General features: G+C 43.6%; 1 protein-coding gene across 1 annotated transcript; it reads right to left on the reverse strand.

Annotated features, from left to right (window-relative positions):
• Positions 1-2221: 2221 nt before the first annotated feature.
• Positions 2222-6562, reverse strand: IFNLR1 (interferon, lambda receptor 1). Its single transcript, XM_009579883.1, has 7 exons — positions 6505-6562; positions 5699-5822; positions 5248-5429; positions 4692-4834; positions 3987-4143; positions 3357-3481; positions 2222-3130 (listed from the first exon to the last, which is right to left on the reverse strand). Exons 1-7 carry the CDS (start codon positions 6560-6562, stop codon positions 2222-2224), a joined length of 1698 nt encoding a protein of 565 aa, XP_009578178.1.
• Positions 6563-11849: the final 5287 nt, after the last annotated feature.

Here is an 11849-nt window from a genome sequence, read left to right on the forward strand (position 1 = left end):
AGGGCAAAAACAGACTGAGAGGTTCTTAACACAGATTTTCCATGGAACTCTGCTTATAACTTGGCACAGCTTGGGAAAGAGGAGAAAAATCTTGCATACCAGAGATTTGTGAAGATAATAGATTAAGGCCAAGAAGACCAAGGTGGTTATGTCCTCTGAGCTGCTGCAGGGCTCAGGCTGCAGAGCCCACTCTGTGAGGACTGCATGAAGCCTAGTGACTGCTGATCCAGGGATGTAGGAGATTTGATTCCAGCTTTTGCACTTATCCAGTAGATGAGCAATGTCCAGGTTTTTTGGTTGACTGGGTGATACCTCTTCCAATCAGAGGGGAGAGCTACTCTTCTTATTACACAGCTACAACTGTTAAGTAAGGTGTAAGATACGGACCAATTGCTCTGGAAGAGGGAGCAGTGTGCTCTGGCCGTCCCTGACCCTTTTGCAGTGGAAAGCAGGTCTCAAGCCCTGGTGAAAGAAGGAGAAGTGGGATCCTGCCTCCACCAGTACAGCTCACTTGGCCTGCAGCGCACCTTTCTCCCAGCTTCCATCCTGAGAAAAGCTGGACAAGACAGAGAAGTGATCCCAGGCCCTGTTTGCAGAGCTGTGACATGTCAAAATAATTTTGTAGAGGTTACACAACTTCAGAGCTTCCTGTAACTCAAAGCCTGGGGTTTTTTCCTTGATTGCACAAGAAAATGGGTGGTGATTGTATTTGGATGATCTATATCTTTCTAAATGAACAGAAGGGATTACAATGCAGGATGTAACTAAGGACACTTTGCAGAGGAGAGGTGAGACAAAAAAGTTAATGAATCTTTTCTCCCACCTCCCCGTTTTACTTTAATTCGGGACTTTAGTACATCTTGCTTTCCTCTTTCAAAGCAGTTTCCAACCCCTCCTATCATCCCCTACCTCCTTCTGATGTTGTTCTCCTGATCCTCTGAAGATGTCAACTTTAATACCCTCCATCAACACCCTTCCCTCATCTCAGACAACTCTCTCTGAACGCAGAGAATGGCTATTACGTGTCTCCGTCTTTCTTGTAATGCTTTGCTTTTCTGTGTGTCCTTTTACTGGAATAAAATGGGAGAGTATGTTTCTGTGAGATGTGAAGAGCGCAAATTAAAAATACACTGAAAAGGTCAGCATTGACCAGTGAAGAGAGGCCTTGTGTCTCCTGTGCCTTTTGCTGGTGGACTTCTGATTTGATTCTTTGCTCAGAGAGATGACCAGACAGTCCTGGTCTTTCAGTGACCCAGAGGGAGACCTGGCTGGGAAGTCTTATAGGATTCCACTCAAACCAAAGCATTAGGAATGGAAAGCCCATGACTGAGTCCTGTTTCAAAATGTAATGTTTTTCAGGATGAGCTGCAGTCACCCTTTGTAGTTCTGGGAAACATAAAAACACAGACACATGGAGTTATATATCAAAATATTATTGCTTCTGCATAAAGCAGCTCTCAGACATTCTGCACAGCAGGGGGAATTTCAGCATCAATAAGTATATTTTATAAAAACAAAAATAAATAAATAAACAAACATTCTGCACATTTATTACTTTGACTTCAGTTCACTCTGTTGAAACACAGAAGGTGATCTCTGTTGGTTGAGGTGGAGATCTTTTCATCCCACAAAAATGCAAAGGTTGTTAAATGTCTCTGTAAGGTACTTCCAGTCAAGCAGGGGTGTAGTTTTGCAGTTACTGAGAAGCAAATGTAACATTAGCAGTTCATCCTGGCTCAAAATAAATATGCAGGCACAACACTCTGTGTTTTCGGAACCCAGCTAATGGTTTCACACAGGTCCGAGTTGTGTTTTTGCTGCCTCAGAGGTGTCTTTGCCTTTCGTAACTCACATGTAAAAGTTACCTTGCTCTGAAGTCTCAAGTGAACACACCTACATGAGGTATCACTGCATGCCTCACCCCTGGCTGGGTTTGAATAGTGTGCCTCATATCAGAGCCTTAACACCTTATCACAGCTGTACTTGTACAGAGGGATGGTGAACATACATTAGTTACTTAGCAGTAAAAATACATCTTTTATGTCCCTAAAGCCATATGCCTTGATAGGCCAGACATCAGTAGAAAAAACTCTGTCTAGGTGAATAAATACAAAAAGCACCACTATCAGTTATTTGTCCTTGCTCTTGTTCAGGTATCCTTGCCTGGATATCTGGAGCTCTCTAGTATCTTCCAGGCACGTCACAGAACTGCTGGGGTACTCTATCTCCTTCCCATGTAATGTGTGTGCTCGTAGCCTTTGAATTTAAACTTTTGATAATATTTTTCCTCCATATTTGAAGTTTCAAATGTGTCACTTAGCACCGTGGATGCGGGAGGTGTCCCTTCTGTAAAATTATCGCTGTCACAGTCACTTGCAATACCTTCATCTTCTGCCACCTGTAATGTCTGAAAGGAAATGGTGCTGGGATCCTCACTGGGCTGTGATACCTCACCGATCTGGACATGCAGATCAACTATTGGTTTCTCGTAATACTTAGTGAAATTATGAGCCTTCCTATGCAGGTAGTGCTCATCAGCTGGAAGTTTGGCACAAATCCCCTCCATCAGTGTTTGAAGAGGCATCATTTCCAGGCATTCATCCCTGTCTGTATCATGCTGTCCATATTCCCTGGAACCTGGGAATCTCACATCAGTGAGAGATATTCTTCCCCAAGAGGAACTGCGAGAAAGAGATGCCTTCTCATTTCCTTGGGATCCTGAGGTGTCCACCTCATTCTTTGTCATTGGAAAGAACGAGAAACCCAAGGTACTTAGGTCAAGCACAGATTTGCTATCCACAGAGAGACCTGCAGATCCAGAGTCCAAGCTAGTTTCCCCCTGAGCTGTTCTGGATGGTTGACAGTTGAGATGTCTCTTTGGAAACAGAGGCATTTCAGTGTATGGGATGGAAGTACTGCTGTCTTCTTCCTCTTCCTCCTCCTCCTCTTCTGATGATGATGATGGTGATAGGAAAGAAGCCATCCATGGTAGGTTGTTTCTTGCTAAAGTTTTGTTTGTCTTCCTTTGTGACGTTGGCTTCTCTGTGCAGATAAGATAGTCCCTAAAGAATTCCTTTTCACTGAGCTCCCAGGGAAAGGCTGGTCCAGCAGCTTTTAAATGAGATAAATCCTACCAGGGAAAAGAAACAAGACACACAGATCAATGAGTTAGTGATGCTTTTTAAAGAAAAGCTTGGATATAGGACATGCCAGAATGAAAGCTTACTTATAATGGGACTTCTGAATGCAAAACTGAGAAGCGCAGAGCCCATACAGCTCTCCCACTCCTCCCCAGTTACCCTCTGAAAATCAGCAAGACTTTGAATCAGGAGGGGACCCCAGCGTTTGGGCCATACCAAAGCATGAGGCATCTTCTTTCGCTTAGCATCTTGTTTCAGCAAGCAGATGATGAAGGCACTTGTCAGAAGGAGGGGGAGGACAAACATGGGGATCATGGCAGAAAATGGGAACTTCCATTCCACTGCTGAAAAAGAAGACGACAAAAATAATCTCCTGCTGGTGGTATATTTTATGCTAATAATGGGCTATTACACTCAGCTTTTCTTTCAGAAATCTCAGAAAATGTTAGGCTCAAGATCCTTATTTTACAAATGCAGAGAAAGGATAGCAGACTTGCCTCAGATCAGACTGTAAGTCAGTCGCAGACAGAAATGACTGTTGATACCAGCCAGTGCCTTACTTGAGCAGGTAAAATGCTTTATTCACATATTTTTCAGGAGAAATTTGAATATTCCCAAAATGTCATTGTAAGCATAACTCAGGTACAATATTTCAGGATTTTCAGGGTTGGATTTTTTAAATGAAAACATTTCTATAGAAAGCAGACACTTTTCACTAGAAAATCCAACCAATCCATTTAACAGGAAGCCCATTTTTTTGGTTGAAAGCTAATTTTGATGGAAATGTCTGACTTGCTCTAATCCCATTTGATGTCTCACCAGATCCTTTTCTCAGCAGGGACATACCTTTGTGGTTTAATAGCACACATACTGGTTGGGAGAATTTGCTGTGCTTGAAGTCAATGCTTTGGAAGGAAGATCTGGCACTTAAACAGTAGTTGCCTCGAAGAGCAGTGGTGTCGATAGTCACTGTATTCTTCCTAAAGATACCTTCGTATTGCTTCTGTTTAGAAGCAAAAACAACAGAGTGTTGGAAAGATGATTCTGTCATTATTTGAGTGATGTTTCTCTACCTTTTTAGCCCATGATTCTCTTCATCATGTTGTGTGGCTCCAGTGGAAGGTGCATGGAGAAGCACTTCATGTCTTGCTTGCTGTTTGTAGCAAGCATCTCTCCTAGGGCTTATGGATTCTATGGTGGGATTTCCAGCTGGTGCTGTGCTCTGTGCTACCATGGCACGCTGTTAGCCGTACCTGAACCAGTTGTTTTAAACCTCAGATATTGCCCTATTATACTAACTATAGTGTAGCCTCCCCATCACATCATCCTGATAAAAATAGGAATAGAATAGGAAAAGGAACTACCAATAAAATAAGGATGCAGTCACACACATCTACTTTTTTCCTCTGGCTTTGGTTTAACTCTGGTTTGGCCATTTCAGTTTCTCCAGGCCCTGAATCCAGTCCCTCCCTGCCCAGAAATTTGAAGCGATTTCAATTCAAGCCAGGCATTGTTCCTCGGTTTCATCTAAGAAGTGCCAGTTTTACTGACCTTGTCTTCAGATCCAGCTTCCCAAAGGTTCAAGTCATACATCCAAGAGAAACTCTCCACACAGGTGGCCAAAGGGAAGGAGGCATTCACATGGATTAAGTTCTTCTTTACATTCACGTATAGCACTGGGGGAGCCAGTTCCACTGTAATTGAGTGATCAGACATAAGAATAGTGCTTGCTTGTGTCTTAGTTTCACAGAATTAATGCTTTTCTGTGACTGGTCTACACTTTTAACTGTTATCTTGTGGTAGACATGAAAGAAGGAGGAAGGCAAAGGAATACCTCTTTTTTATCCAACATAGCCCCACTGGTATCTGGAAAGCTTGAAACCAGTTTGTTCACCTAGAGCATTGATGAACAAATTCTGACACCTGCTACAAAATTTATTTTCAAACTATCATGGCTTATTGTTGTTTGTGCCCACTCAAATCTCTGTCATTCGTCAAGCTGCTTGTTACTGTTTCTCTTTCTGTGGTGTGTGGTCTACTCATTTGCTCTGCCAACACTGTTGTTGGGATGTCCTTTCATCCAGGCTGTAACCTAACAGACACTTACCATCCAAATGGTATTCCTTGAACTGTGATTCTACCCATGGTGACCGGAGTCGTCCAGAAACAGCTTTTACTCGAGCCCGGACTTTAACAAAGAAGTTTGGAAGCACACAAGTCAGATTGCAAGAGGTACTGTGAATATTTTTGCAATGAGGAACTTTTATCCATTTGTCCATGCGTTCCTGGCTAAAAGAAGAAACAAGCACACCATAATATTAAACATGCTATTTTATTATAACTTGTAGAGCAAGAGAAGGAAGTGTTTTGGAGGATGTATACCAAATCTTGCTCAGAGTTTGGAGCACTTTCCACACAGATAAGGATTGGTTTTGGTGTAAGGTGAAAGGTGAAAAGATGCAGCCAGGTTGCTGATCATAATGACATTGATTAATATGCATGCACAGATGTTTGCCCTGTGCCATACTTTCAATCAGACATCCTTTGTAAGCGCTTACCTTTCATACCTCACAGTGTATGTCACATTTGGTGGAGAGCCTTCTCCCGGAGTCCATGTCAAAATCATGTCAAAATCCTTTGACAGTAGTGTAACGTTTTGAGGCAGGGGAAGCTGAACGTGACCTGATTGAAAGGGAAAATCACGTGAATGGTTTAAAATATCTTTGGGGATAGGAAGTATTACCTGGTTTTGACCAAGATGGTTTCAAAATCTGGGGCAGAGCAGCTCAGTTCATTTAAGACTGAAAATTGGCTATGGAAGCAGGTATGTCTGTGATGTAGTTGTGTTTTTCTCATGTCTTATGAAGCACCTTCATCTCAACAGCTTTTAGAATTAGGACTACATTTGTGTGAACCATCCTGTTCTATAATTTTGAGTGGCTTCCCCCAAGGTCTCACTGGATTTCACTGTGACCTGGTTTACAACCCCACAAACTCCAACCTGACTCCCTTGCGCTCCTACCTCCTAGCCCCTGGATGAGGCAGACACAGCTGGCTCACACCACTCACTCAATCCCAATCTTCAAAGGCAGATCCTACCACGAATGCAGCGAGATGCAGCACACAGGCTTGCCACTTGTACTTTCCTGGTACTTACTCTTTTTGATACGTAAATATGTACATCGCTAGCCTTCAACAAGCCACATTCTATAGATTTTAAATTGCCATTTCTTTACAGTGGAATATTTCACTTTATGTGAATCGTTCCCACTTAAACTTAAAATTTACCTGTATATGTCTTTCCTCCTACAACCAAAGCCACATAGCATAGCGAAATGAAAAGTGACAGACAGCTGTACTGTACCTCTAGTCTGCCGCAGGAAGCACAGTGCCATCAGGACTCTGACTCTCCAGGTAGACATGCCGAAGCAGAACTTTTCCACTTGTAATATATTTCTTTTCTTGCTACCTTTTCATCATGTTGTTTTCTTGTATTAAGTTGTATGAATTACGGAGGAGCATGCAGTTAATGAGCTGCACACACACACACAGCCTCGCTTCCTGGTACGGCCCAAATATAGCACTGCACATTGAACTGGGAAAGGAGCAGATGTGAGAGTGCTTCTGATGAAAGAAAAATGTTGTAAAGATTGCAGTACTACGCCCTCCAGTGTAACATAACTGATCTCTGTCACAGGCTGTGTGCAAGAGGAACAGAGTAAAACAGTGCGAGCCTTGTCTTGTGAGGCACCTCATTAAAAAATTGACCTTTGGAATTTACCTATGTGGCTGTGAAATATTAATAGAAATCAAATAAGGCTTTACTGTATGAGATATCTGATAATAACCTAGCAATAATTAAAAAGTAATCAATGAGTAGTATGTGATATTATGATAGTCTTGTGTTTACAAGAGACCAAGGATTTTCTCTTAATTTATGTTACCAGGTTAAGAATATTTTTCAGACATTAGGGAATCACTCCACTTTACAGATGGGGGAAGTAAAGTGCAGAAATGGGACAGGGATCTGCCCAATACACAGTGTGGGCGAATGAAAGGACATTCTGATCCTTCTGATAAATCCTGTGGTTTTGTTGAATGCCAGTGCTGCAATTTCCTTATACCTTATTTACCACTTATCAATTATTTGTCATCAACCCAAAAATATCAGTCAAGATCAGGACCAGTTGCCAGGACTGCCAACACACGGATGGTTCTTGCCCCCTGCACTGCCTAATCGATGAGCACATTGGCTGTTGGCCTTGACATTTGCAGATATGAAACTCTCGAGGTGTTTGTGGTTTCAGCACATGGTACCTTTAAACTCCAGAGCTCTCCTGGGGCAAAGCTCAGTTCCTAAGCTGCTGCTGTACGTTACAGCCTCACGTCTTCCTAAAGCAAAGTCATGGAGACAGCAGTTTTGTTCTGTGTGTATCAGAAACATAGCAGGAAACATCCTGGTTCAGCCATGAGCTACGCTACCAAGTACATTATGCCCAGGCGTATGTGCTTGGAATAGCTGTGCCATTGCATCCTGTGCACAGAGAGAGAAGGGGAAAAAATAGCCCGATCAGTCGTGCTGTTTGGTTGGCACGTCTACTCTCCTGCTCTTCCCATCACAATCACATCCAGGCCTGTGCCATGAGGAAAGGAAATGGGTCAATGAAGTTACCACACAGAAAGTAACACCGGCATAGAGAAAAGGGGCTTTTCTGGGTCTTCGCCAGATGGAAAACTCACCAACCCCAGCAGACAGCCTGTTGCGCTACCTGTGAATGTCAGGTTCTGGGTACTAAGTGGGAAAAGAGCCGATGGAGCTGGGATTTGTATTGGCAAAAGCTTGTATGTTTACCAGGAAGGTATTAAATGTCTCATTTCCCTGAAGATGGTACGATACAAGCCGTAGGAGGAGACATAGTTACAAATTTCTTCAGTCACAACTTTCTCCAAAAATCTCCATTTCTTCTTACCACGGGCTTCTGTTACCAGTACTTTTCTTGTTCCTTGGCTGTTTTGCTACCTCTGTTTAATTTCTATGAAGTTTCTCTTTCTTGTGCAAAAAGAACTATAACGCTTCTTAGGAAAAAAAACAAAGCTAAGCCTCTGGAGGGTCTATTCCCCTTTAGCATCAAAACTGCAGAGCTAGTACCAGAGGCTCTTAGTCTTCCTGTAGCAGCCTTAACAAAATAGGAAGCAATTCTAGGGCCAGTCTCATTAAGGTCTAAGAGCCCTCAGGCAGGTTCTCTTAAAGATGACGTGTGATTTTTAGTAAGCATTGGCAAGAGGTGAATCTTATCATCATCATTGTTTCCTGTGAAACATCAGCCCTGAAATCTGGGCTCCACCGGACTCTGTGGCAAAACTCCCCCTCATTTTAGCATGACTGAGAACCTGTCCCAGGAAAAACAAGTGTACTGTTGGCAGCAAACGGGGGCGGGGGGGGGAGGGAGGCCTGTGCCACGAGGTGTCGCTGCCTGTCAAACAAAATACGTTTGTTCCTCCAAGCGACAGGCTCTCATCTAGACTTATTGAAAAACTTGGCAAACTTCACTAAAACTCCTTCTGCCCTCTGCATTGCCTAGCACCCTCCTGTACAGTGGCCTATATGAGTATTTTCAACAGCATCCTCTAATTGCAGGCACTGAGTTTGCATTGTACACAAAGTTTTGCTCTCCTGTCTGACTAGCCTTTGTCCCTGGCCTTGGGTGCCCAGGCAGGCAATGGATCAGGTGCCAGCAGGAGCAAGACTCCTTACCCCTGTGTGAAGGGCAGGAAGCACCGTTGTACTCAGTGGTGTGTTGGGAGCCTGCTCTGGGGTCTTCTGGCCTGTGATAACTTTGTGATTGCAGGCAGGGATGCCTGCTGCAGCTGAGGACTGGGCTTGATAACGCCACTGGTGTCTTTCCATCACTGGGCAAATCACACCACCGTCCCACTGTTCTACTCATCTGGAGCATAAATGCTTTGGGATGAAGTTGTCATTCCTTAGTACAATGCCATATCTGTGGGTGGGCCTTTGCGTACTGCAGTAATACCGGTGATACTTGGGGGACTCTCTCGATTTGCCACCTCTTGCCTCTCTTGTGTGCAACAGATGATTCAGACCAGGGCAAACCCTGCAACCTTTCCTGAGTCAGACTGACTGATACCTTCCTTTCTTGAGGAGGGGCACTGCAGGAAATAGTCTTAGTCTTGTGAAGAAGGCACGGTTTGGGCTGTGGTTTGATTTTATGAAACCTTTGGAGGCAATAGGCAGTATAAGGTACTGTCATCCCAGGTCCTTCCTTTTGCTCTTACCCCACCCACGTAGTTGTTCTGGCAGAGCTGTGTGTGCTGCGTGCTATGCGCTTGGGAGGACCACTGATCCCATTGAGAAAAAACCCACGTATTAAAAAATTTAACCGGGCATTTCTGGTACAAGTAGCACAATGGGAAACCAAACCACTGATCCCTAAGTGCAGCATGCTTAACATTTCCAATGTGCTCTTACATTTCTATCACCACCATATTGCATGAAGGACTGGCTGAATGTTTTCAGTATTTCTTAAGATGTGAAATAGCCTTCTGAAATAACCTCCACATGGAGTCTTCCACAGTTGATTTTTGTTTCTTTCTGAAATGTTATGAGCTTTTTCCCCCTTAATGAAACAAGATCGTTTTGGAGAAGTTTACTATTGAAACTCTGGAAAGATCCAACTCAACATTTTTTGGGAAGTAAATTTTCTATTTCTGCAGGACAAAAATCATTCTTCTCTAGCAGCGTTCATAGTCCTGTGCTAGGTGAGGTTGCTCAGCCTAAGAGAATGTTGCAGGCAAGGAGAAGAGATGGCAGTTGTCACAAACATGCTGGATACTGAAAATCTCAGGGAATGAGAGTGACATTTCTCAGTGGTTCTCACTGGATGATTTGAGAAATTTCTTAAAGGAACATGATCCCGATAAAAATTATTTTAAAAGGAGTTTTTGCTTAAGATCTTGGTAAATGAGTGACTAAGACCTTTAGTCATTCAGACTCAGCTCTTTAAATGGTCTTTTCCTTTCCTGCTATTTAATTAACTTCTCTGCTTCGCTAAGGGCGTGATGCTGCAGACAGTTCTGGCAGCACCTGCTATCTGCACTGCTCCTGCAGCTGAGCTTGCTGCCCCTGCACTTGGTGCTGTACATGTGCTCATGGCTTACGAGGCAGCCCACACCCCATGTAGCATTTCTTGTAGTTTCTCCAGAACGTAGCCCTATATCCCTTCAACACGGATCTGTACGCAGGTATTGTGCAGATGGGGACTGAGGCACAGAAAAAATTGCAGACTTCCCCGTAGCAGTTCATAGGCGTGAGCTCAAGGCTTGGCAGTCGGAAAGTAATATGTCTTTGACTTAGAAAGCTACCTGCAGAGCTTCCTAGCAGAGGTGCAGTCTTCACCAGTGCGAGATTGCTTTTCTTGGCTTAATGTCTTTATTTTTGGAGGTGGTGGAGCTGATGTAACTGTGGTGGCAAAAGTGTGCAGTATGGGCCTGTCTTCAGAGCTGGGCAAAGTAAAACCTGAGGGCAGGAGAGGAATTTTTCCTTCAACATTTTTCACCGCCTGCTTGGAAAAGTGAATGAGCATGGCAGTGTCTGAGAAAATACTCATTAGCCCCAATCTAAACAAAAAGCATAATCTGAAATTGAAAGTGAGACTTCAACCAGTTCCAAAATTTTCCCTGGAAACCACTTGTAATTTCTGTGGAGAACATACTGTTCTTCAAGGAAACCTATGCTTAGGGGAAGGGCAGAAAATTTTCGAACAACTCGAAAGTCACCAGTTTTGGAAACTTCCTCCTCTGTCCCGAGTTTCTCGCACCGAGAGGACAAGTTTGGACCTGAGGTGCAGGGATCGCTCTCCCTCAGACAACATTCGTCTCTTTGGCAGTTCTTCTGCCCAACTCTCCTTTCTTTCTCTCTGGCTTATGTAGGTCTGTAGGACGAGTTGGGCGGCAAAGGCATTCGTACCATCCAGGAACGCGGAGTGTGGAAACGGCCACCGCCCCTGTGAGTGGCTGCAGCTGTAGCTTTGGCAGCAGGGTGCAAGGCACATACTCTGAGAGGAGGAGATATATCAAAGTGACAGCCTGAGACTGTAAACACCAAGGAGCTCTAGCAGCGAGCCTGATCCTGGCTTTAGTGAGCTAGTTTGGTGAACTTGAGCCTTCTTGCCTATCCCTGGAAAATCTTTTTGTTGAAGGCTTAGCTCTGACCTGGAACTGGGGGCACTTGATCTTCTGCGGCTCAGGAGGGGAAATATTTTCCTCTTTGTGCTTAGAAACTAGCCTGACAAACAGACTGCTGAGTGTTTGGATTTGGTGGAAATTATCTTGGAAGTTTTAGAAAAGCCAATATGGGGAAATGATGGGATGAGCAAAGAACAAAATGCTATTGGGAATTAAGAGGTTAAAAAATCTGCAGAGCTGGGTGATTCCAGATGGTAAAATAAAATGCAGCAACGTCCCCTTGACCCAGACAAGCATCTGAGCAACCTGTCACCAGGAGGAAGAGAAGAGAATGGGCTTGATTTGTTTTTTAAACTGAGTCTGAAAAGATGTAAAATGAAAAGCAAAAGCAAAAACAAAACCATAAAATGTTCCCCATACAAGTGCTATGAATCATTTCATGTCCTTTATTTTTTCTTCTGGGGCAGGGTTTTTAAAGGAACTCAGGGCTTTGCCTGTACACTG

This window comes from Fulmarus glacialis, unplaced genomic scaffold (genome assembly GCF_000690835.1).
Source record: "Fulmarus glacialis isolate BGI_N327 unplaced genomic scaffold, ASM69083v1 scaffold29256, whole genome shotgun sequence".
NCBI lineage: Eukaryota > Metazoa > Chordata > Aves > Procellariiformes > Procellariidae > Fulmarus > Fulmarus glacialis.

What these genes read in the sequence shown, in the direction of transcription:
- IFNLR1 (XM_009579883.1), bottom strand. Translation starts at nt 6,562, where the DNA reads ATGTCTACCTGGAGAGTCAGAGTCCTGATGGCACTGTGCTTCCTGCGG. An exon ending in CAAGGAATACCATTTGGATG is followed by an intron (nt 4,835 to 5,247) that starts GTAAGTGTCTGT and finishes ACTCAATTACAG; the next exon opens with TGGAACTGGCTCCCCCAGTG. An exon ending in TGTGCTATTAAACCACAAAG is followed by an intron (nt 3,482 to 3,986) that starts GTATGTCCCTGC and finishes CTTTTTCAGCAG; the next exon opens with TGGAATGGAAGTTCCCATTT.